Source organism: Triturus cristatus, chromosome 8 (assembly GCF_964204655.1).
Source record: "Triturus cristatus chromosome 8, aTriCri1.1, whole genome shotgun sequence".
Taxonomy (NCBI): Eukaryota; Metazoa; Chordata; class Amphibia; order Caudata; family Salamandridae; genus Triturus; species Triturus cristatus.
In genome coordinates this window covers 1,407,417,119-1,407,440,115 of record NC_140591.1, presented here as the reverse complement: position 1 = coordinate 1,407,440,115, position 22,997 = coordinate 1,407,417,119, and the positions used below count along the sequence as shown (strand labels likewise).

General features: G+C 45.2%; 1 protein-coding gene across 1 annotated transcript in view; it reads left to right on the top strand.

Moving 5' to 3' along the window:
- The window catches only part of LOC146805830 (uncharacterized), a 497,986-nt gene that overhangs the window by 238,868 nt on the left and 236,121 nt on the right, over positions 1-22,997 (top strand). Inside the window, exon 4 of the mRNA XM_085623825.1 lies at positions 2,843-2,951. Coding sequence (XP_085479951.1) covers positions 2,843-2,951 — 109 coding nt within the window. The remainder of the gene's footprint in view (positions 1-2,842; positions 2,952-22,997) is intronic.

Below are 22,997 nucleotides of genomic sequence, written 5' to 3'. Positions count from 1 at the left end.
CCATCACTTTTTAAAATCGGATTTATGTAAAACTACAATGGATAAAAGATGGAGGATGCAACAGCTTATTGACACCTGGGAAGCGCTTGGCGCCTTGGCTTTCTTACAAGAGCCTGCTCGACTGAAAGTCATCAAGGACGGTAGCTCGCAGATTTACTATTCGGATCAGGAGGCAAAACTGGCGCTCTTTGTACACTCTTTTTTCTTTTCTCTTCTCTAGAATTATATGTTTGTTTTTTCCCTTAAAATGATTCACTTAATGTTTCTAAATAACAGTTGGGAGTCTCTCGGGGGCGTTGCTCCTCGTAGCTGTCTAAGATCGACAGCTTGTTAGGGTGGTAATTCCTTTTCTACAACACTGGGTGGGAGGATTGGGGCGGTGTTCGGGGTGGTGGTGGGTGTTGATCATCAATCGAACAACACTGCAAAGTACCAGTATTGGGGGGTAAAAAACAGGGGGTACAAATTGCATTTAAAATGAACAAGGAGATAAATTACAATGCTTTAATGTTTATCTATGTAGAGCCCATTTTTTCGTTGATTAACTTTTTTGGGATGAGTTCGACCTACTATATGTTTTATCATGGGGACAATTAGATGTATTAGCTGGAATGTAGCTGGGCTAAACTCCCCAACTAAACGACAATTGGTTAAAGAAGAGCTCACGATATATAAACCACACCTGGTAATTTTGTTAGAGACTCACTTGATGTATAAGGATAGGGGCCTGTTTAAACATCTGGGGTTTGAGATGATGGAGTGTACTTCACAGGAAGCAGCCATTAGAGGGGTTGCGATTCTTAAGGATAAGCGTTTTATTTGTAATATTATTTAAAAAGCTTCTGACCCGGTTGGCAGATGGGTCATAATTCAACTCGAAATTTATAATAAAAGATTAGTTTGTCGTGCACTATATTGCCCAAACTTGGATGATCCTACCCTCTTTAACAAATTCATGTTGGAGCTGTTAGACTTGCAGGGAAAAATAATTATTATGGGGGATTTTAATTGCACTTTAAACTACAAAATTGACTCTACAAACCAATTTGCATCCCCGAGGATGTGTAGGGTTCGTAAATCAATTGAGCTGGTGCGTCTCCATGGGTTGTTAGATCTATGGCGGACAATATACCCTGCTTTACCAGGATTCACGTATTATTCTAGGCCACATCAACATTACTCAAGAATTGATTTAGTTTTTGTGAGCAATAATATCTTACCAAATGCACAAATAGAGGCCTGCCCATGGATAACATCTGATCATAATCCGTTACTGACTTGTTTTCAGCTGAGGTTAAGAGCAGCCGATTATTTTCATTTCCAAGGCACCTGTTATCTGACCCTCAATTTATTACTCATACTCAAAGAGTTCTTACTGAATGTTTGCAAATTAAAACTGAAACTGCCTGAAATGTATGCAATGAAAGCTTATATACACTCAAACAAAACCCAACAAAGTAAACAGGACAAAGCCTGTTATACACTTAAAAAATTTGAATTAGTTCATGCGGCGGAACTTATATCTAATGGATCAAACAGCAATTTTATATACTCTTTTTTGATAAATAAACAGCCATTATTGACACGGCAGCTCAAAGAGAAGAGTTCAGCTACTTACAAAAAAACTCGCTATAACCAATATGAATATAGAGATTAGGTTGGGAGGATCTTAGCTTATCAAACTGCAGAAAAAAAAGCTCAAACACGCATTGACTCAATTAGGGGTGGAGATGGCCTGATATATAAGACTACGGAATCAATCCTGAAACAATTTGTTCAATTTTATACGGAGCGTTACACTAAGACCAATGATGTGGATGAAGCTATAGTTGAGGAATATTTACAATTAGCGGACTCTCATATTCTAAACCTGGAGGCAGCTGACTATCTTCAACAAGATATTACTGCAGAAGAAATTCTAACGGCCATAGCGGTGTTGCCATCAGGTAAGGCTGCAGGCGATGACGCTCTATCCCTTTTATGTGCAAGGGTTAAAAAGACAACATTTTGCAAATTTAAATGTTGGGCTGGAGAGCTGATATCCCATACAGGCCTCCATCCCAGCATTCTACATCGGCAAGTAGTTGCAATCTGATTCGAGCCCTAGGAACTCTGATGAGGTGAGGGAACTGTGAATTTTGGTAATCTGTATATTTTTGTTAGGAAGACTTTATATAACCATTGCATCACAAAGGAAGAGGACAGCTGTAGCACAATGCAAATATTGCACTACGACCAGCCTCTTTAGAGGTTGAAGCCCTTAGAATTGTGTCTCTAACTACAATTGTTTGCCTGCATTCTAAGTTTAGTGAGTGTGTGAAGTAGGAAAATAGAGCATACTGAAACAGTAGACCTGTTTGTCAGGCTGTGTAGGGTGGCATTAGGTGCATGGGTTCTAGTAGCCATACTGTCCACATGCTGTTGGGCAATAATGACAGGCAGTTTACTTTCTTTGCATTACCTGCTATACTCATCAGCTGAATCTCATAATTCCAGAGTGTGAAACTAAAAGCAGTTGTAACTGCTCCTAATACTCTGAGCATATGGGCAATAATGCTAAAATATCTTAGGTGTGTTGTAATGTCTTAATAACAGCAGTGTTATGCCTATCTCTGTTACAATGCCATAACATAAGTTTTAAAATTGAGAATGAACCGAGAATCAAATCCAACAACTTGGTAAAAGGATAGAGTAGTGACCCTAAGCACAATACTTGAATCTTCATTCCATTAGATGGTGATCAGTAGACTAATATAGCAGAAATTGTGATTATGTTTTCCAAATCTCTCTGTTTTCTTTGTACCAATATTGTGCAATGCTGATTATTATATTTATACTATAGAGACTATGCTGCATCCAGAGCTAAACTGCTGTCCTTTGCCGAGTTTGGAGCCAGTACAGAGACGGACACCCTACTCTTTGACTTATCATATTTCAAAGCTAAAAAAGAGGTACTGTGCCATTCTTTATGCTCTTTAAGATCTGAAATGAATGAATGTATTTTATTTTGACAAACCTTACTAAGGAACATTTCTGTAGGTAGGAGAAGGTGGAATAGGAAGTAGTATGGAGGGAATGATTTGAGATTGCGTGCAAAAGTAGCGGCTTTGTAGGATTCCATTTAGCAATCCTTAGGAAGTGGATGGCTCATCATTGATGACTGAAGAGGGGATCTGCCATGTAGCGATTTTTTTGGTGTTTTCAAAAATTGGTTGAGGTAGAGATTTTGGCCCCTCTCCCTGAGCTCCCAAAAAGGCCCGGGGGACCGCATCCACCAGTGCCAATAACTTAATAAAGCATAGGGGAGGCCCAGTCTCCCTGAGCCTTGAAAGGCCCTGGGAACTCATCTCCGGGTCTGCAACTTAACATATGGGAATGGGGTGCTACCCACAAGCCATTTTATGACCCCAGAGAACCCATCCCCTGGGGCCAGCTCTAGGACAGTCTCTAAGGGTCTAGAATCCCTGGAACACTGTCAATTTCACTGCCCAAAAGGGCTGGCAGCATAAGTGTAATGTGCTCCCACCTGACAGGGGCACAAAGCATCTCCCGTCGGGTGGAAGGAAGCACAAATCCTTTTCCCTGTCCGCGTCTCAGGCAGGGAAGTACAGTGAATTTCTCTCGCCTGGTGGGAGCAAAAGAAAAATCCTTCCACTGAGCAGGAGCAATGCAGCCAAAAATGAGGACCCTGGTGTGTGGTGCCTGGGTGGGCACCGGGGCACCCCACTTTAAAAAAAATATGCTGGCCCCAGCAGGGGCAGATAATTGGTGGGGCCCATGGGGGGGCTTATGACTCCCCGAGCAACCCCAAGAAAAATGATGGTGTGGGGGGCCCTGGATGGGACAGAGACATCCAGAAAAAAGGGAAAATAGTGAATAATGAATAAACGGCCAGAGCCTCTCATTTATCATTCGTTGCACCTACTAAGGAGCATCCCATAATGCCCTGCGACGGCTATTTATATGCCTGTTATTTTAAGCTTGATGATGTCTCTAAAATGGGCAGGGGCACAATTACACTTTTTTTTATGTTGTGGGAGACTGCAGGGAGTCCAGCAACACCCCCAGCAACATTAAACAAAGCACTCTGAACTGAAGCTCCATGCTCTTCAGCTGGAGTGCAAGTGCAAGAATTTTTTTTTTAAACTCAGAGACAATTTTGTTTATTAAAAAATATCAATATGTCACATTTGTCCCCCACAAAATGTATTAGTAAAAATTATGTAAAAAGATAGTCACAGATATGTTTATCAATAAAACTTTATTAAACTTTTTATAGTAATCAATAATAATAAACATTGTACTGTGTGAGTTACTGAAATACATTTGATTACAAATGTTGGAGATATTTGGAGAAAGATGATGGATATGCTTTGTATATATTGATATGCTCACTGCTTGATAAAACCAGTAGGTTCACTTTTTATATTTTGGGTTGCAGAAGGCCGTGCATGGTGTTGGGCATCTGCTCAGAGGCCAGGTCTTGCGGCCAACCCCATGCCAAGCACATGGGGTTGGATTCCTGTTGGGGGTTGGCAGCATGGTCAAGCCCCCGCCATGCACAGTCAAAAGCCATGCACAGTGGGGGCTGGTTGCCCATAGCGGTTCAGATGCACGGCCTTTCTGTAGGTCAGAACCTGCGCCCAACCCCCTGCCAATCTCAGCTGGTGGTTGGCTTTATGTTTGGTAGTAAAATATTACTTTACAATAAAAGCACGCTAGAAAAAATACAGAAAAAAACAAAGGTTTAAGCAATGTTATAGTTAAATGAAAATGTCCATTAAAACATGCACTTTTATCTGCAGTAGCTATAACGTGTGCCCTAGGGTAACTATAACTCACGCCCCTGCCAGGCACTGCTTATTACCGCATATATTTTTTCACTGACGCCATCTTCTATGACATCATTTATGACATCACTGATGACATCTTAAAATGAAATCTTTGATGAGACAGGCCTATAAAAGTCCCTGGGTTCCTCATGCCATAGGGCCAATACCTATCGTAAAGAGAAGGGCGGCGTGCTGTCTCCTCCCAGAGCTATTTTCGGCTCCATGGACCCCATCCCCTGGGGCACGCATTAAAGGTGGGTGCCCATGCAGAGCACCACCATACACTTGTTGGAGGCCACTGGGGAGCCCCATCCAAGCATATTCCTTCAGCAAGGTCCCTCGGCATCCAAGAGGACTTCATTCTCCAACCAGTAGTGCACCAGGAGACATGTTTGCAGAGTGGTGGAGGAAGTGGACGTGGCATCCAAAGACCTCTTAGCAATCTCGCTGTGTGGGACTTTCAGGAGGTAACAGGAGGTGTTGTTCCGCCCAAGCACCCTCAGCAGCCAAGGGGACTTCATGCCCCTACTAATAGTGCACAAGGAGGTGTGTTTGGAGAGTGGTAGAGAAAGGGGCGTGGCTACGAAGACCTCTCAGCTTTCCCGCAGTGTGGGACTTACTGTAGGGGCCAACAACTCCTCCTGTTACCTTCAGTAAGTCCCACACAGCTCAATTACTTAGAGGTCGTTGGAGGCCACACTTCCTTTCAACACTACTCTGCAAACGTGCCTCCTGGCGCAGTGATGGTTGGGGGATAAAGTCCTCTTGGCTCCAGAGGGTCATTGGGAGCCAACAAGCTCTCCTGTTACCACCAGTAAGGCCCACACAGTGGGATTGCTGAGAGGTTTTTGGAGGCCACGCCCCCTTTTCCCACCACTCTGCAAATGCACCTCCTGGCACACTACTGGTTGGGGGATGAAGTCCACTTTACTTCTGAGGGTCCTTGGGGGCCAACCACCCACCTGTTACATCCAGTAAGTCCCACATAGCTGGATTGCTAAGAGGATGTTGGAGGCCATGCCCCCTTTCTCCACCACTCTGCAAACACACCTCCTGGCACACACCTGGTTGGGGAAAGAAGTCCACTTTAGTCCTCAGGCCCTCTCTAGGCAAGAGGACATCATCCCCCCACCAGCAGTGCTCCGAGAGGTGCGTTTGCAAAGTAGTGGGAAGAGGGAGCATGGCCTTCAGCCACCTCTCAACAATCCCACTGTGTGGGACTTACTGGAGGTAACAGGAAGTCTTGTTGGCTCCTAAGAACTCTTGGCAGCCAAGGGGACTTCATCCCCCAACCAGTAGTGTGCCAGGAGGTGTGATTGCAGAGTGGTGCAGAAAAGGGGCGGGCCTCCGGCGTCGTTGCAGTAGCATTTTCACTTTTCTTTTTTTTTAATTATGAAGGAAGGGGGGCCGTGTGACCCCCCCTCCTTTCCTGGGCCATATTTTGCCTTAGGGACCCCATCCCTTGGGCTCTTGCATTTCTTTTTTTAAATTAAAGGAAGGGGGCCGCTGGGCCCCCCTTACCCTGGGTCGATTTTAGCCCTGGGAAGCCCATCTCTTGGGGCCTGCCCTTTAATTTTCTTTTATTGTTTTATAAAACAAGGGAAGGGGCCAGGCGGCCACAATTGGCCTCGGGACCCCCATCCCCTGGGGACTGGCCACAATGCTGGATGCCCTGGTCCCACTCAAAGCACAATGTCATTTACGATGGAGACCGCTGGGGAGCGTGAAGACCTGTGTGGTTTCTGCTGGCTCCCCGCATTGTGCAAGAGCCAGCATTGCTTTTGGGCACAGGGAGCTACGGAACATGCAGCTCCCTCTGTCCAAAAGCAATTCTGCTCCGCTTCATGAAAGTAAAAGCATTTTACATGCTCTCCCTTGCACGAAGCGGAGCAGAGTTTGCTATCGGTGGTCCCGCCAAACCATACCAAACTGCAGTGTCCCAGAAGATGGCCACCCCGGGACATTACAGTAGCTGGACCTGGGGGGTGGTGGTCCCCAGGTCCAATACTGGCTCCAGGAGGTGGGCCACACGACCCCCCCTCCATTGTTTGATTTAGCCATGGGGAGGTGGTGGTGCCAAGGGCTGCGGTGTGCTGCAGGAGGGCCATGTGGCCCACCCGCATTCTTTTTTTTGAAGCCCTGGGGAGGTGGCGATCCCTAGGGCTTTAGGGCGGTCCATGCAGCCCTCCCCACATTATTTAAATTTAAAGCCATTCTGCTGGTTTCTCACCTTTATCTTGCCTCTTTCTGTTCATTGCTGACCTTTATTCTGCCTCTTTCTGTTCATTTATGAACTTTATTTCTGCTCTTTCACCCTCAGGATCATGGGGGGAGCCTCAAGGCCCCTTCGGACCCAGCTGGCAATCTAATTTATTACTTTTCCTGCCCCTATGTCTGGAGGCAGGGGAGGAGATGAAACCTCCTCTTCCAGCTTGAAGGAGCACTTTCACTGCTCATGCCTGCTGGAACCGGAATGTTTGCTTTGGTGGGAGCTGTCACAGCTATTTCCTGAGGAGTGGGCATCCTGGGACATAGCAGGAGCCAGCACTGGGGATGGCGGTCCCTAGGGCCATTATTATGGGACCAAACCTAGGGGGTCAGGATATTCCTTCCCTGCCCCCTTTTTGTTATTTTATACGATGTTTGTGGGACTTGGCTGAAGCCAAGTCCCAAGATGGCTGCCAACACTTCCTGGTTAAAGTGTTGGCAGCCAATCAGATTTCAGCACGGGGACTGTCGGATCTGTGGAAGATCTGTGCCCCCATGATATACAAATTTGGATTTTAGTCAACATCTCTAAAACTACTGTACGGATTCACACCAGACAACAAAAAGGTTGCTTTCTGGATCAAAAGCTACCATTCTGCCAAATTTGGTGTAATTCCATCCAGCCGTTCAAGCTGTAATCATGTTCAAAATTCCTATGGGAATTAACATTGGGAAAATGTGTTTTGGGACCCCCCTTTTTCTCAACCCGCACTTCACAGATCACCATGAAACTTTCTATACAGCAGCTGAAGTGAGCGTCAAATTATTGGGGAAAAGTTTGTAAAGATTTGTCAATGGCACTAAAGGTATCGGCAGGTCAAAAAACGCGTTTCCTATGGAAACCTGACCCTAACTACAACTACCTACTGGTGACTGCCAGGAGGTTATATGTCGCCAGTAGATAGTTATAGTTAGGACCTAGTTTCCATAGTAAAAGCATTTTTTTCTATTTATTGTTTTGTCCTCATTTTGCCAGATATCTTGATCGGTTAATATTCTTGTCTTTCTATGTCTTGTAGTGGAAAACCTGACCAGAGACCATATAAACAGACCCTTGCATATTTACCCACAAGTATACAGCTGTTTCCAATTCCATCTCCGCACTTACTAGACCGACCCTGGAAGATAAGGAGATAATGTGGCCAACAGAGTGGATGGCATAATCATTGGACTCATGTTTCTTTTTCTCTCCGCTTTATCAACGGAGCCCAAACTCTCTCTCTGCTTTTTTGGTCACTCGCCATGTCTGATTCACTGACAAAAATAACACTCTTCAAGTATTCAGAAAAAATCTGAGAATTCCCAGATTTCCATAATTTACAAATTTTCCGTCGTGCGAGCAAAACAACATAAAACAAAAAATTGGATTCTACAGCAGAAATTTGCATTTCTTGATCCAAACTAGATCCCAAAAAATGTAAACTAGTTGTTACTTTTAGTTGCGTTCCAATGATTTTTTCTAAGAAAGCATTAATCTCATTCCAAAAGGAAACGACTTTTGAACATGACATAAACATATGTATATCGTCAGCCTCCATCTGCTCACACCTGGGACATGTATATACCTTACCAGTAGCCTTCGAGAGCTTTTTAGGGAACCAATATGCCCGATAAGTACTAAACAAATGATTTTGTTTTAATGGTGCGGGCTTTACTACTTTATACAATGTAACATATGATTTACTCCACATTTGCATCAAGTCTCGAGTATCAAATTCTTTATCCCACAATTTGCAGACTTCAGTTTCAATATTTCCGTCTACCTCCACAAAAGCCCAGTACCAATATGATATTTCCTTGGGCCACTGTCCAGTTCTCATTACTTGATCAGAGTTATCATCTTCCGTTTCTGCTCAATCTTGCCTTGCCCACCAGGCACTGAGTTGATAATATTTGAACCTAGTCAATGAGCCATTGGTACAATTACTCAAAGCTTCCCAGCTCGTCAGGTTATTGCCAACCTTAAGGTCTGCCCAACGAAAAAAAACACCACTTATCAAAGGTTGACTCAGTTGATCCCTTAAACACTCAGGCGTGCCGGGAGAGTCCCAAATTGGTGCCCATGGTGCAAAATATGAGATTCTTAATGCTCTTCGAACATACATCCATGTTTTCAGGGCAGACTTTAAAATCTTAAGCCGCACTTTTAAAAAAAATGTTGGGTCTCCATACTTAAAAAGAAAACCAATTTGACCATCCGGTACGTCAGATAATAATGCCTCGAAGAGAATGCCTATCAAAGAATTGTCCACATTATTGGCCACCATGAGGACATTCTTGAATTGGAAAGCGTAGCAATATCTGGTAATGCCAAGACTCCATGTCTAATCTCCTGCGTAGTTTTTTCCAGGAAATTCTCGGACCTTTGGATGCCCAGATAAAGCTCCCTATTCTCCCCTGGAGTTTTGCTATATCTTTATTTTGAAACGTCAATGGGATGGAATTAAACAAAAATGTCACTTTTGGCTTGATAATCATTTTTATAAGGTTAACCCTACCATAGATGTTAAGGGGTAAGTTCGCCCACTTAGAAAGTAAACCTATTACATCATGGCTAACTTTCTTCCAGCATACTTTTAATATCTTCCCTCTTCAGGATTATTTGGACTCCTAGATATCTTATTTGATTCTTCGGCCCACAAGTTACCGCCCCCTGGTTCCAACCCATAATCTCTGTTTTCCCCGGGTTCACTTTGTACCCTGAAATGTGACCAAAAACATCCGCCTTCCTCAGCAGATTGGAGACTGCCTCCTGCGGATTAGTTGTATAGAGCAACAAGTCATCCACATAGAGCCCTAACTTAACTTGATAAGTGTTGGATTTAAAAGAGATAATAGCCATGTCAGACCTAATCAGATTTGCTAGGGGCTCAATATATATATTAAAAAGAAGAGGGGAGATGGTCTTGTGCTTCTGAAAATTTCAAATCATTCTGACAACCTGCCATTAATTAGGACTCTAGCTTTAGGGCCATGGTATAAGGTGTATGATGAGGTGTATCTGATTGTCACGTGGATGATGTCATCAGTGATGTCATCAGTGATGTCATTTGAGATGTCATATGTGACATCATCAGCAGTGGATTGCGGGCATGCGAGTTATAGTTAGCAGAACTAACTATAACAGAGGAATTTCAATGGTTTTGTACGAGTGAAATGTCCAGCTAACTATAACACCCCTGAAACCTATGGTTTTCTCAGTGAATTTCGAAGGTTTTTTAAATGCTAATTCCTAACTATAACGTGCCTGAAACCTATGGTTTTTTCAGTGAATTTCAGTGGTTTTTTAAATGCTAATTTGTAACTATAACTTGCCTGAAACCTATGTTTTTTTCAGTTAATTTCTAAGGTATTTTAATGCTAGTTTCTAACTATGCCTACAGAGGTAGGACATGTGAAGAAAGAAGAAAAAACACACCGAAAGAAGAAAAAGAAATGCAGAAAGAAGCAAAAGAAGTCCACAAAGACAAAGAAAAGTGCAGGAAGAAGGAAGACATGCAGAAAGAACAAACAGAGGAGCAGAAAGAGGCCTTGTTGCAAAATCATCCAGTACCCTCAACTTTTTCAGATGGGTACTGGTGGTAACTGATTCTGACTAACCAGTCCTAGAGCCAGTGCTATGCTAAAAGACACTTAGAATACAGTTAAAACACCTACATACACTAGGGAACACTATGCATTGGGGTACCCCTGTGATTAGAATGACCTCCTCTGTAAGCCCCTAGTACATAATAGGGCAGGGGGATTAAAACTACCTCTTAAAACGCGCCACAGGGCACGTTTGCATACTGGTGAAGGGAGGGGGGCTGAGCTGACGTGTGCAAACATGCCCTGTGGCCGTTTTAATTTGGGGGATAAAGTCCCCTTGAATCCTGAGTGTCCCTTGGGTCCAACTAGCTCAGCAGGTATCTCCAGTTAGCGCCACAGAGCTGCGATGCAGAGAGGTGTAAAAAGTGGCACGGCCTGGACCACCTCTCTGCAGTGCAGTGGCACTTACTGGAAGCACCTGGTGGGCTAGTTGGCCCCCAGGAGCCCTCAGGATTGAAGGGGAATTAATTCCCCAATTTAAAACACGCCATAGGGCGTGTTTGCACATGTCACCTCAGGACCCATTCCCTATAATAATAATAATAATAAAAGGGATCTTATCGTGCGCAAACATAGCCCAGTGGGCGTCAAGGCGCCTAATTCCAAAACCAGCTCATGACAGAGCCCCTGCAGCTCAACCTGTGTAAGCTCTAGAGAAGCACCAAGTTTTTAGGGCCTTTTTAAACAGCGCTAAAGAGGGTAAGGTCTTCAACTCCGTCGGCAAGATGTTCCAGAGTTGTGGAGCAGCAACTGAAAAAGCCCTGGCTCCCCATCTCGTGAGCTTAAAACGAGGGACAACAAGTTGGAATAGTCCCGAAGAGCGCAAACACCTTGTGGGGTGGTAACGAGTAAGCAGAGAGCTGATAGCGCCATTAGATCCATCCTCGAGTGCTCTATAGGTCAGACACAGAATTTTGAAATAAATTCTGTGCTGAACAGGCAGCCAATGAAGGTCTCTCCTCGCAGCAGTAGCAGAAGAGGCCCTGGATAGATCCAGGACAAAACGTGCAGCAGCATTCTGCACGATTTGCAGTCGATGTATAAGGCCCTTGTTGGATTCCATGTAGAGAGAGTTACAATAGTCCAACCTGGAACCAACAAGGGCGACTGCAATCTGCTTGCGTGCTTGAAGAGACAAATAGCTGCGAATTCTGTTGAGCGTCCTGATCACGCCCCAGCAGGTCGAAACAGTCCGATTCACCTGTAAGGACATCGAGAGTGAAGTATCAAACACTACACCCAGATTTCTGGCAGATTGAGAGGGAGTGGGGCAGGTGCCAAGAGAGGAGGGCCACCACTCACTCGACCAAATATCTTGGTCCTTCCCAAAGATCAGGACCTCAGTCTTGTCGCCATTTAGCTTCAGGGAGTTGGTAACCATCCAACCCGCAACGTGTTGCATACAGGACCTGAAGCTAAGGGCAGATGTTATAACAGAGGACTGAGTTAGTGAAACCATGATCTGGGTGTCATCGGCGTATGATACCACCTCCATCCCCTGCGATCTTACTAGCCTAGCAAGGGGGGCCACGTAGATGTTAAACAGGGTCGGACTTAATGCCGACCCCTGTGGCACCCCACATTGCAAAGACTTTGCTGGGGAGAGGTGGTTGCCGAGCATCACTCTCTGTTCCCTATCAAGGAGAAAGGAGTTGAGGAGACTCAGGGCCGAGCCAATGACACCTGCCTCCCTAAGCCGAGATGTTAAAATGGCAGGAGACAGAGTGTCGAATGCGGCTGTGAGGTCCAATAGCACAAGGACAGTTGTTTGTCCAGCATCAACCTTGCGTCGGATGTTGTCGACTACAGAGGTGAGGGCAGATTCTGTGCTGTGATGCTTTCGAAATCCATGCTGGGTAATGTCAAGATACTCCGAAGCTTCAAGAAAAGAGGATAAATGGCGATTCAGGTGTGCTTCTAAGATTTTAGCGGGTGCAGGGAGCAGAGAAATAGGTCTAAAATTTTTCAAGAGGCCAGGATCGAGTGAAGGCTTCTTAAGGAGCGGCTTCACAATGGCCTTCTTCCATATTGATGGAAAAATACCTTGAGCAATTGCCTTGTTCATCACCTCAAGTAAGGGAGGAAGGAGACTATTCCTACACTCTTTTAGCCTTTTGAGAGGCAATGGATCTAGTGGAGAGGAGGATTTCGTCTTGTCTAGAAGAAGGTTCAAACCTTCAAGAGACATAGACGGAAAAACAGAAAGGAGGCTAGAAGGGACTATATCCAGTGTCTCAAAAGAGCTTATGCCTGGAGGGAGATTGTCGGCCAAGGAGAGGCGTTGTACTTCCAAGGAGGTGTGAATATCAAAGATTTTTGTGTGAAAAAAGTCTGCAATGTCGTCACAAAGACGTTGAGAGCTGACTACGGGATCTGGAAGTTGGAGGGAGCACAGCGAGTCAGCAATTTTAAAGAGCTCCCTAGAGGAGGTAAGTGAGCTAGTAAGATTGGAGAAGTATTCCTGCTTCTCCATTATCACTTTCTGCTTATACTCCCGTAGAGCAGACTTGTGGGCCTCCCTATCCATGGGATCCCAGGATTTCCTCCATCTCCTCTCACTACTTCTACAGCCCTGTCTTAGTACTCTAAGATGGTCCGAAAACCATGGCGCTGATGGTTTCCGCCGGGCTACATATCGCAAGGATGAAGGTGCAAGTTTTTCTACTGCATTAGTGATGGAATCATGTAGATCTTGTGCTGCCTCATCGGCGTCTTTTAATGAGAGAGCCTCTGGTGTGGGAACAAAAGGGGCAAAAGCCTCATTCGTAAGGTTTCTGAAATTTCTTCTAGAAACAAAAGGGGTAGTCCCTTTCTTAGTCGAATGAGAAGTAGAAAAGGCTAACTGCAGAGGAACCGCAAAATGATCTGTCCACACCAATGGTAAAGGTGTGCCGCTGGAGAGTCTTAGATCATTAGAGAAAACCCCATCAAGGATGTGACCTGCTATGTGAGTGGCATTGGTAACAAGCTGAGGGAAGTCACAAGCTCCAAGAGATTCAACCAATGATATAGTATCCTTAGAATGAACCTCATCGAGATGGAAATTAAGGTCACCTAAAATGGTGATGGAGGGCTTTCCGAAGTAGGGTTCAAGGATTCTCAGTATGTCCAAGGCAAAATTAGCTCTGTGACCAGGCGGCCTATAAATCAATATACCCGTAAAGGAGACTGAAGGAGCACACGTAATACAGAAATATAGAGCTTCAAAGCAATCCTGGGGCAAGGAAAGTGGATTGATCGTGCAAGGCAGGGAGGATTTAATAAGAATGGCAATGCCTCCTCCTCTACGTTTAGGTCTATCATGTCTATGTAAGGAGTAACCCTCAGGGATGGCTAGTAGAAGGTCGTGACCCGAGGAGTCAGTGGCCCAGGTCTCTGTAATAAAGACCCAGTCTGGTTGCCTTTCGTCCACAAAATCATGGAAGGCGAGATTATGTTTAATTAGCGAGCGCGCATTCAATAGAAATCCATTATTATGAGAGACTGTGGACTTAGAGAAAGAAGAATAAAAGCTGGTAGAACAGGTGACAAGGGGATGAAAAAAGGAAGAACAGACCTTACAGCGACGAGAATGTAATATCCCCAGCGGAGTAAAACAATGTAGAGAAGGGCATATGGGAGGTCTGAGGGCCCGAAGCGCAGATGAAGAATAACGCATTAATGTCTTACCAGGGAACGAAGGTACGAAAACCGGGTCCAGCCCGACCTGCTGCCCGTCCTCAGCGCGGACGGGCGCAGACGGGCTGAACTCTGGCGTAACTCCGGCGGAAGACCGGCGACCCCGCTGCGCGATGACGCTGCGCGTCTGCATGACTGCCATTTATGGAGGTCGAGCCTCCTAGATGGAGACTAGAGCACGGAATGGATCGCTCCTCACACAAGATGGCCGCCACCGTGACAAGGGCGAGGGGCCCGCAAAAAAGCGGTGAAAAGTCCAATTTAGAGTGCAAGTTAAGATGACAGCAGTGCAGGTAAGCAAGAACAGTTATTAAAAACCGGGAATACTTAAGAAACGAAAACTAACAAAATATACAACACAGGAGTTTAAAAAACAGCAGTAGCTGTACAATGGTCAAGCGCTGCACGCTAATACGCTGGGCTACACGCTAATGCGTTGAGCTAGTAGGCAAAGGTGATTGTTAAGAGCAGGGAATACAATAAAATAAAGAGAAACGAAAATACAGAAAAACGGGAGTTTAAAACAACAATAGCTATACACTAGTCAAGCGCTGCACGCTAATGCGCTAAGCTGGAATAGGAGCCCTGAAATTACCTGCCATTTATGGAGGTCGAGCCTCCTAGATGGAGACTAGAGCGCGGAATGGATCGCTCCTCACACAAGATGGCCGCCACCGTGACAAGGGCGAGGGGCCCGCAAAAAAGCGGTGAAAAGTCCAATTTAGAGTGCAAGTTAAGATGACAGCAGTGCAGGTAAGCAAGAACAGTTATTAAAAACCGGGAATACTTAAGAAACGAAAACTAACAAAATATACAACACGGGAGTTTAAAAAACAGCAGTAGCTGTACAATGGTCAAGCGCTGCACGCTAATACGCTGGGCTACACGCTAATGCGCTGAGCTAGTAGGCATAGGTGATTGTTAAGAGCAGGGAATACAATAAAATAAAGAGAAACGAAAATACAGAAAAACGGGAGTTTAAAACAACAATAGCTATACACTAGTCAAGCGCTGCACGCTAATGCGCTAAGCTGGAATAGGAGCCCTGAAATTACCTGCCATTTATGGAGGTCGAGCCTCCTAGATGGAGACTAGAGCGCGGAATGGATCGCTCCTCACACAAGATGGCCGCCACCGTGACAAGGGCGAGGGGCCCGCAAAAAAGCGGTGAAAAGTCCAATTTAGAGTGCAAGTTAAGATGACAGCAGTGCAGGTAAGCAAGAACAGTTATTAAAAACCGGGAATACTTAAGAAACGAAAACTAACAAAATATACAACACGGGAGTTTAAAAAACAGCAGTAGCTGTACAATGGTCAAGCGCTGCACGCTAATACGCTGGGCTACACGCTAATGCGCTGAGCTAGTAGGCAAAGGTGATTGTTAAGAGCAGGGAATACAATAAAATAAAGAGAAACGAAAATACAGAAAAACGGGAGTTTAAAACAACAATAGCTATACACTAGTCAAGCGCTGCACGCTAATGCGCTAAGCTGTCTAAACTGTGCAAACGCGCCCCGTGGTGCGTTTTAAGTTGGGGGATTAACTCCCCTTGAATCCTGAGGGTCCCTGGGGTGCAACTAGCCCACCAGCTACCTCCATTAAGCACCGCGCGGCCACCCTCCCACTTAATTTAAAGCCCCGGGGGGTGGTGGTCCCCAGGGCTTGGGGGTCCGTAACGGACCCCCTATGTTAAATATTTAGTGTCCCGGGTAGGTGGCGGTCCCCGGGGTGTGTGGAGGGCTCAAGCCCCTCCCACACAGGTTTATTTATTTTTTAAAGCCCCGGGGGGTGTCTGTCCCCAGGCCTGCATATATTATCACAAAGCCCCGGGGGTGGTGGTCCCCGGGGCTTGGGGGGCCTTTGAGCCCCCCACCTATGTATATTAAAGCCCCGGGGTTGGTGGTCCTCAGGGCTGGGGGGAGCTGCAAGCCCCCCCCCATGATTCAGTAAAGACCCAGGGGGTGGCGGTCCCCAGGGCTGAACTATGACTACCTACTGGTGACCGCCAGTAGGTAATATATTATTACCTACTGGCGGTCGCCAGTAGGTAGTTATAGTTAGTTCAGTAGTCTTTGAGAAATATCGAAATTTACAGATATCGATATTTGGGAATTCTGCCATCTGATTGGCTGAGGCGTTACGAGCACGAGCTTGCTGCTTACTGGTTGTGAGCGCTGCGAGCGGTTGCAACTAGGAAGTGTTGGCCGCCATTTTGTGATTCCGTTGAAGTGAGTAAGGGAAAAAAGGGTGAAAAGAGTAGGAAAGAGGAGGGTAGGAGAGCTGGGAGGTCTGTGGGGGGGTTAGGGTGTGCTATACAGGGAGTGTGAAGCGATGTATTCACCTCTACAGGAGTGAAAGTGCTGTTTTGCCCAGAGTGAGATGGTGCTGAGGTGAGGTGCCAGTACACTTGCGGATGAAACCGTGAGCTGATTGTTGTAAACTGATGTGCTCCTGCACTGTAGCATACTGGCCGCTGTAGCATAGCTGGCAAGTGGTGTTAGTAGGGGTTTAGACTATAGCGGCAGTGGGAAGCAAACTACTCACCCCTACCGGTCTGAAGACTCAAATGGAGTGTTGTAGCAAGCAGGAATAAAGAAATATTCATGAAGAATATAATGCAGAATGTTGCAATGCCACAGAAGACAAATGGTGAAATCAGGTGCGTTTAAGAAAGTGGCTGTGTGGGATAAAGTGATTGAGTCTGCAAGTTATATCAAAAGTATCTTTATGTAAGTGCCATAAATGGAACCACTGGTGCAAGAGCTAAGGCATTCAGCTTAGGCAAACTCCAAACACTTCTGCTGCATTCAAACCTAAGCTCCTGCATCAGCCAATTCCACATTACATGTTACAGTTCCATGTGACATAAACAATACCTATTAGACATGAATGACTGTAAATTGTAGAATGAAAATAAAGGTAGGATACGATTACCACAATGTGCCAACCAGTTCCTAAACAATGACGTGTTTTTTGATCTTGATCGCCAGTTCTTGAGCAGAGGCTGAGGATGAGCTAATTTGTGTGAAAGGGCTTCATGGATAAGAGGCAGGCAGAGAGACGTGTGTACAAAGAATAGATATGGTTTCAAAATGGATGTCGGGTTTAGGATAATTTAGCAAGTAAATAGCGTATTTGCATAGGCCATACATCATCCATCCCTGGTTAGTGTGGAGAGGTAAGGGCCAATAATGAAAACAGAGTTCAAATGCCTAAGCATACTTAGAAAGTTATTATATGAAAATAGTTCAATTGAAGTGTATTAAAACATTTAATAAGAAAAAATCAAAAAAGTTGGAAAAAATCAATAAAGTGAATTTCTTACAAATCTTGGAGATTGCAGTCCGGAATTCCTTCAGCGGCTTCAGATGCGTAATGTTCCAAGAGGCTATTGTTGCCATTGTGTGAGAAAAGCGAAGCGATCCAATTCATATCCTCGAAGGGACAGTAATGTTCCTCGAATGTGGGAGCTGCAATTTAAATTGGCAGGCAATCTGCGATGTTGTCAAAGGTCACACGTTGCAGGAGATCTTTTGCGGATGCGCAAAAATCCCATTCCACCAGGATATCTTTTTACGTTGCATCCACCATTGCTCCACTGCCCGAACAATCAAGTTCATGGTTTTCAAGATACTCCATTACCTGCTGGATATCGGGAGCGTTTGCTGGGATGTTGGCAAGGCATAGATCCATTCGCCAGTCGATTGGGCAAGTTTTGCAATAAAAAGAGGGTTGCGTGCAGATTGTATATGTGTAAATAAATGTCATGTTGTAGCTGGCTCCGATAATAGATAGAGGCAGGCAGCCGAAAAGTTGTTCCATTTTGTTCACGGTATTGATGTAGCTTCGTGTAGAGGCGTATTCTGTCGGACATGCTTGTTACCACAGGGAGCGTAGATATTTTTAACAAGCTAAAATAGTAGTAGGATGGCCGCAAACAGAGTGAGAATTATGGGCACTGTTCCTGTTATTCCAGAGATGATCGAATGAATGAAGTCTGGTATCAGACTAAAAACAGTTTGAAAGCCTGTGAGAAGGCCGGAGGAGACAATGTTAAAAAAGTGTGCCAGACCTTAAATGTCAGATGTGTTGAAAATTGTGTAACAATTCACAAAGTGTAATGGGAGGTTCGTATTTAAAAGGGAGTGTATTTTACTTGAAGTTCGTGCTATCTGTTGATAAATTACTTTTGGAGAAGTGAGGGACACTTCTGTTTGAAACAAAAGTGCTTTCAGTTTGCTCCGTTTAATAAAATCTGTTTTCAAAGTAGGTATTGAAGGCCAAGTTGAACTTTGGGAGTTACTTTGTGTGGGTGGGAAGAGAGATTGCCAGAGGAAGTTATCCCGTTTGAAACAGTAAGGACATACAGTATGCCATCTCACATTGCGTAGCAGTCCATGTTATTAAGAAGCAGATAACTGCCGTTAGAAAGCTGTGTGAATGTTGGTCTGATTGTGGGAGTTGGCGTGCTTTCAAGAAGAAAGCACACAAGATTGGGGGCTGTAAGCTTAGAAGCGTCATGCAGTTGGACATTCTTGCATAGTAATGAATGACTGCCATTGTAGTCGCACTTTTCACCTGTGAGAAAAACTTCTGTATCTTCTTTAAGACAGCGATATGTAAATGGGAGAAACCACTGCTCGTAAATAAACGCGCTACCTTATATAATCACATACAACATGAGAAACAACATGTACACCTAGCAGACACAACGGCACTATGTCCTGTGGAAACCGTGGCTAGCCATGTACACAAACCAAACATGGCATGGCACCTCTGCCACACAATGCAGAATGCAGGGAGGGATGGGAGCAAAGTATGTGCGAAGGTGGCAAGTGATTCTCGATTATAAAGATATAAAGTGTTGAGGGGATGTGCCGGAGAGACTTGAGTATGCAGAGCACAGACATTTACATGTCAACAAACAATGATGGTCTATTGAGTGAAGTCGACAGTGGAAGCAACCATGATAGTACAGTCAGTAGGGAAGATTATGAAAACATAGCGCATACGTGCCCCCTTCCCCCCCAAATCTTTACCGTAGTGGGCTGGCTCGGTGTACGTAAGTCTAGCGTAGGGGTATGAATAAAAGGCACGTTTCTCTGGGTGTGGTTCTCTTCCGGAATGGGGAACTTGTCTGTCATGTCTGCGCAGCTTACACCGCCACGAGGCTGACGCCGTGAGTGAAGGTGACTGCGGGAATAATGCTCTCAGCCTGCTGCTACCCAGAAACCGTCATTGCCGCTGCGACGCACATATGCCCCACAGGTCCCCTTTCGACACCGTCGCATGTGAAAGAGTGCCCACCATGTGCTGGCGGAATCTTTTGTGCCGAGGTCTGCGAGCTGGGAAGGCTCCTGAGATCAACGCTGGCTACCGCGACACTGTCACAGAGCGCCCAGCCTGAGGCCCAGCACCGTGAAGTGCTCTGTATACTACTAACACAGTAGTCGAAGAGGTACCAACAGTAGAACCGTGTCTTGATCCCACAATGGACGATGTTAGAACTGCATCTGAGAGTGCAGATGAAGACACTCCTTTCGACCAGCTGTAACCAACTCTAGGTCCCAACAGTGTCTTGATCCCACAATGGATGATGTTAGAACTACATCTGAGAGTGGAGATGAAGGTACTCCCTTCGACCAGGTGCAAGCAACTCTAGTTCCCAACAGTGAAACGGTGTCTTGATCCCACAATGAACGATGTCCGATACTACGTGCTGCTTAGTTTTCACAGAACTCCCTCCGTTGAGGTGCATCAGACTCTGTACTTCCGTAGCTAATTGCTGCACATGATTATTGGGGTTGGGTGACTGCAGTCGGTGGAGTACACCGTGGTACAGCAGGTCCGAACAGTGGAACGGGGTCTTGATCCGAAAATAGACGATGTTGGAACTGCATCTAAGAGTGCAGATGAAGGTACTCCCTTCAACCAGGTGTAACCTACTCTAGGTCCCAACAGTGGAACGGTGTCTTGATCCCAGAATGGACGATGTCCGATACTACGTGCTGCTTGGTTTTCACAGAACTCCCTCCGTTGAGGTGCATCAGACAGTGTGCTTCCGTAGCTAATTGCTGCAGATGATTATTGGGGTTGGGTGACTGCAGTCGGTGGAGTACACGGCGGTACAGCAGGTTCGAACAGTGGAATGGGGTCTTGATCCCACAATGGACGATGTTAGAACTGTATCTGAGAGTGGAGATGAAGGTACTCCCTTCGACCAGGTGCAAGCAACTCTAGGTCCCAACAGTGGAACGGTGTCTTGATCCCAAAATGGACGATGTCCGATATTACTTGCTGCTTGATTTTAAAAGAACTCCCTCCGTTGAGGTGCATCAGACTCTTTGCTTCCGGAGCAAACTGTTGCACATGATTATTGGGCTTGGTTGACTGCAGTTGGTGGAGTACACCGTGGTAGAGAAGGTCGTAACAGTGAAATGGGGTAATGATTCTATGATTGAGGATGTCAGAAGTTAAAGTTTGTGATGATTTCTGTGTCCCCACTCCAATCAGGTGCAACCAACTGCATGCTTCCGAATCCAACGGCACGTGGCTGTGAGACAATAATGACAACTGCCTCTGGCCTACAGTGCGGTCAGCAGGGCTCACAATTCAGATGGAGGGGTGATTGTTTAATTACAGAATCCAGTAGGCAACTAACTTAAACGTCTATTGAAATATACACAATAGCCTTTTAGTATACTTGCTTGAAGACGTTTTTTAAGATGGCTTATAGGTCTAGTACAATGACCAAATTCTTCTTGGTAGTGGTAAACAACGCTGAATAACAGTGTACAGCAGAGATTGCAATTTGAATGGTTTTGATTTATTTATTGCAGAGTTTTGTGCAATTTATGTTGTATTTTGTGAAGAGGACATGAGAAAAAATATTCATGGAAGACTGTGCTCGCTACTGCCTTCAATTTACACTGAAGACAGCAGTGTTCACAATTCAGATCGAGTCGCTATTGTAGATGACGCAGTCCTGTAGGCAAAAGACATTGCTCCAGTGCGCTCTGTCCGCACCATGCATACGCATCATCACAGGGTCCGCACATGGTTTTTGTTGCTTCGCGTACGGCAAACTGGGCAGCTCAAGTCAACGCCACGTGGCTGTGGGCCCTTGCTGACCGCTCTCTGGCCTACACTGCAAACAGCAGTGTTTACAATTCAGATCGAGTCGCTATTGCAGATGATGTAGTGTTGTAGGCAACAGACATTGCTCCTAGTACGGCCCGCCCGCAGCACACATCATCGCTGGCTGTGAACATGCTGAATGCTTTTGATGTGGCTATCTAAGTGCAGCAGACCTGATGGACCCTTTATGATAGAATGTTTTTGAGTATTATTTCAGATCTACTGCCTGTATCTTGGTATACCACAAGTTATGGTTGTTTTACGATAGAATCTTTTCTGTATTATTTCACATCTAGTGCCCCCACCTTACTGCAGCACAAACTATTGACCCTTTTATTATTGAATCTCTGTGTGTGATCCAATGATTCCTGTTGTAGTTGATGCTAGCAGCAACCATTCCCTGAGGGCTGCTTTACACTCACCCCACACGCATCCAGCACAGACGTCACTGGATATGTAACCCTGGTAATAAAAAGGAGTTGAGCGCACGTGCCCGTACCCACTTCCACTATCTATCTGTGTCTGTGTGTTCATTATGAATGCATGATACTGCCCCTGGGCAGTACCACATTACATTGCGCTGTGGACAGCGTATGCAACCATGTTACCTCTGGCAGTGGAGAAAAGTTCTGTTATGTAGCTTTTAGATGCATGGCTATCCCAGGTGGAAGGCTGCTTTACAGACCATGAATATTGATGAAGATGATGGTTGCATGTTATGTGTACTGTCAGATATGTGTACATAGCCAAAAGTTTTCAAAAAAGCTCTGTAACCAGAAGAGGAGTCTCTCATCAAATGCTGTAGAGAGAATGGCGAAAATGGGTGGGGTCCTCCAACTGTAACAGTGGGAAATGTTATGAACCAATCAAATGCTTTTCTTTAAGGTCACACGGCAATCGCGCAGCGAGCGCGCAAGGAGGCCGCACTCGACGTGATTTTGAGAAAATATTACCATAATATAAGTTTATTACAGTTAGAAATATATAAATGTTTAAAATATTTTAGATTATCGCTTGTTCTCATATACACTTTAAACTTATTTAGATATAGTTTTGGGACAAAAAAAATGAGGGAATTGCATTTCCGGCGCGACAGCATACGTCTGTGACGTAACACAGGGCCTGGCAGCGTGCACTCGTCGCATACGCAACGCGCTGCGGGCGTGACCCCATACGTACTTGACGTAAGGCGCGGCTTGGTACTGCGTACCCGTCGCATACCAAAGTAGCAGCTGGCGCGACCACATACGTATATGATGTTACGCGGGATGCGTTGCCACAAACCCGTCGGATACAAAATGCGCATCCTTTATGAGTTTAGCAATATGGTGGATAGGATTGGCGTGCTGATGGAGCTTAGTATACTACTGGTACGGGACTACAGTTTTATCCCCCCCCAAAAAAACGATATACATACTTTTTTTTGAAGATATAAAACATGACATATTTTTCAAACTAAAACAAAAAAGGATAATAGAGTGCCAAAATATAGG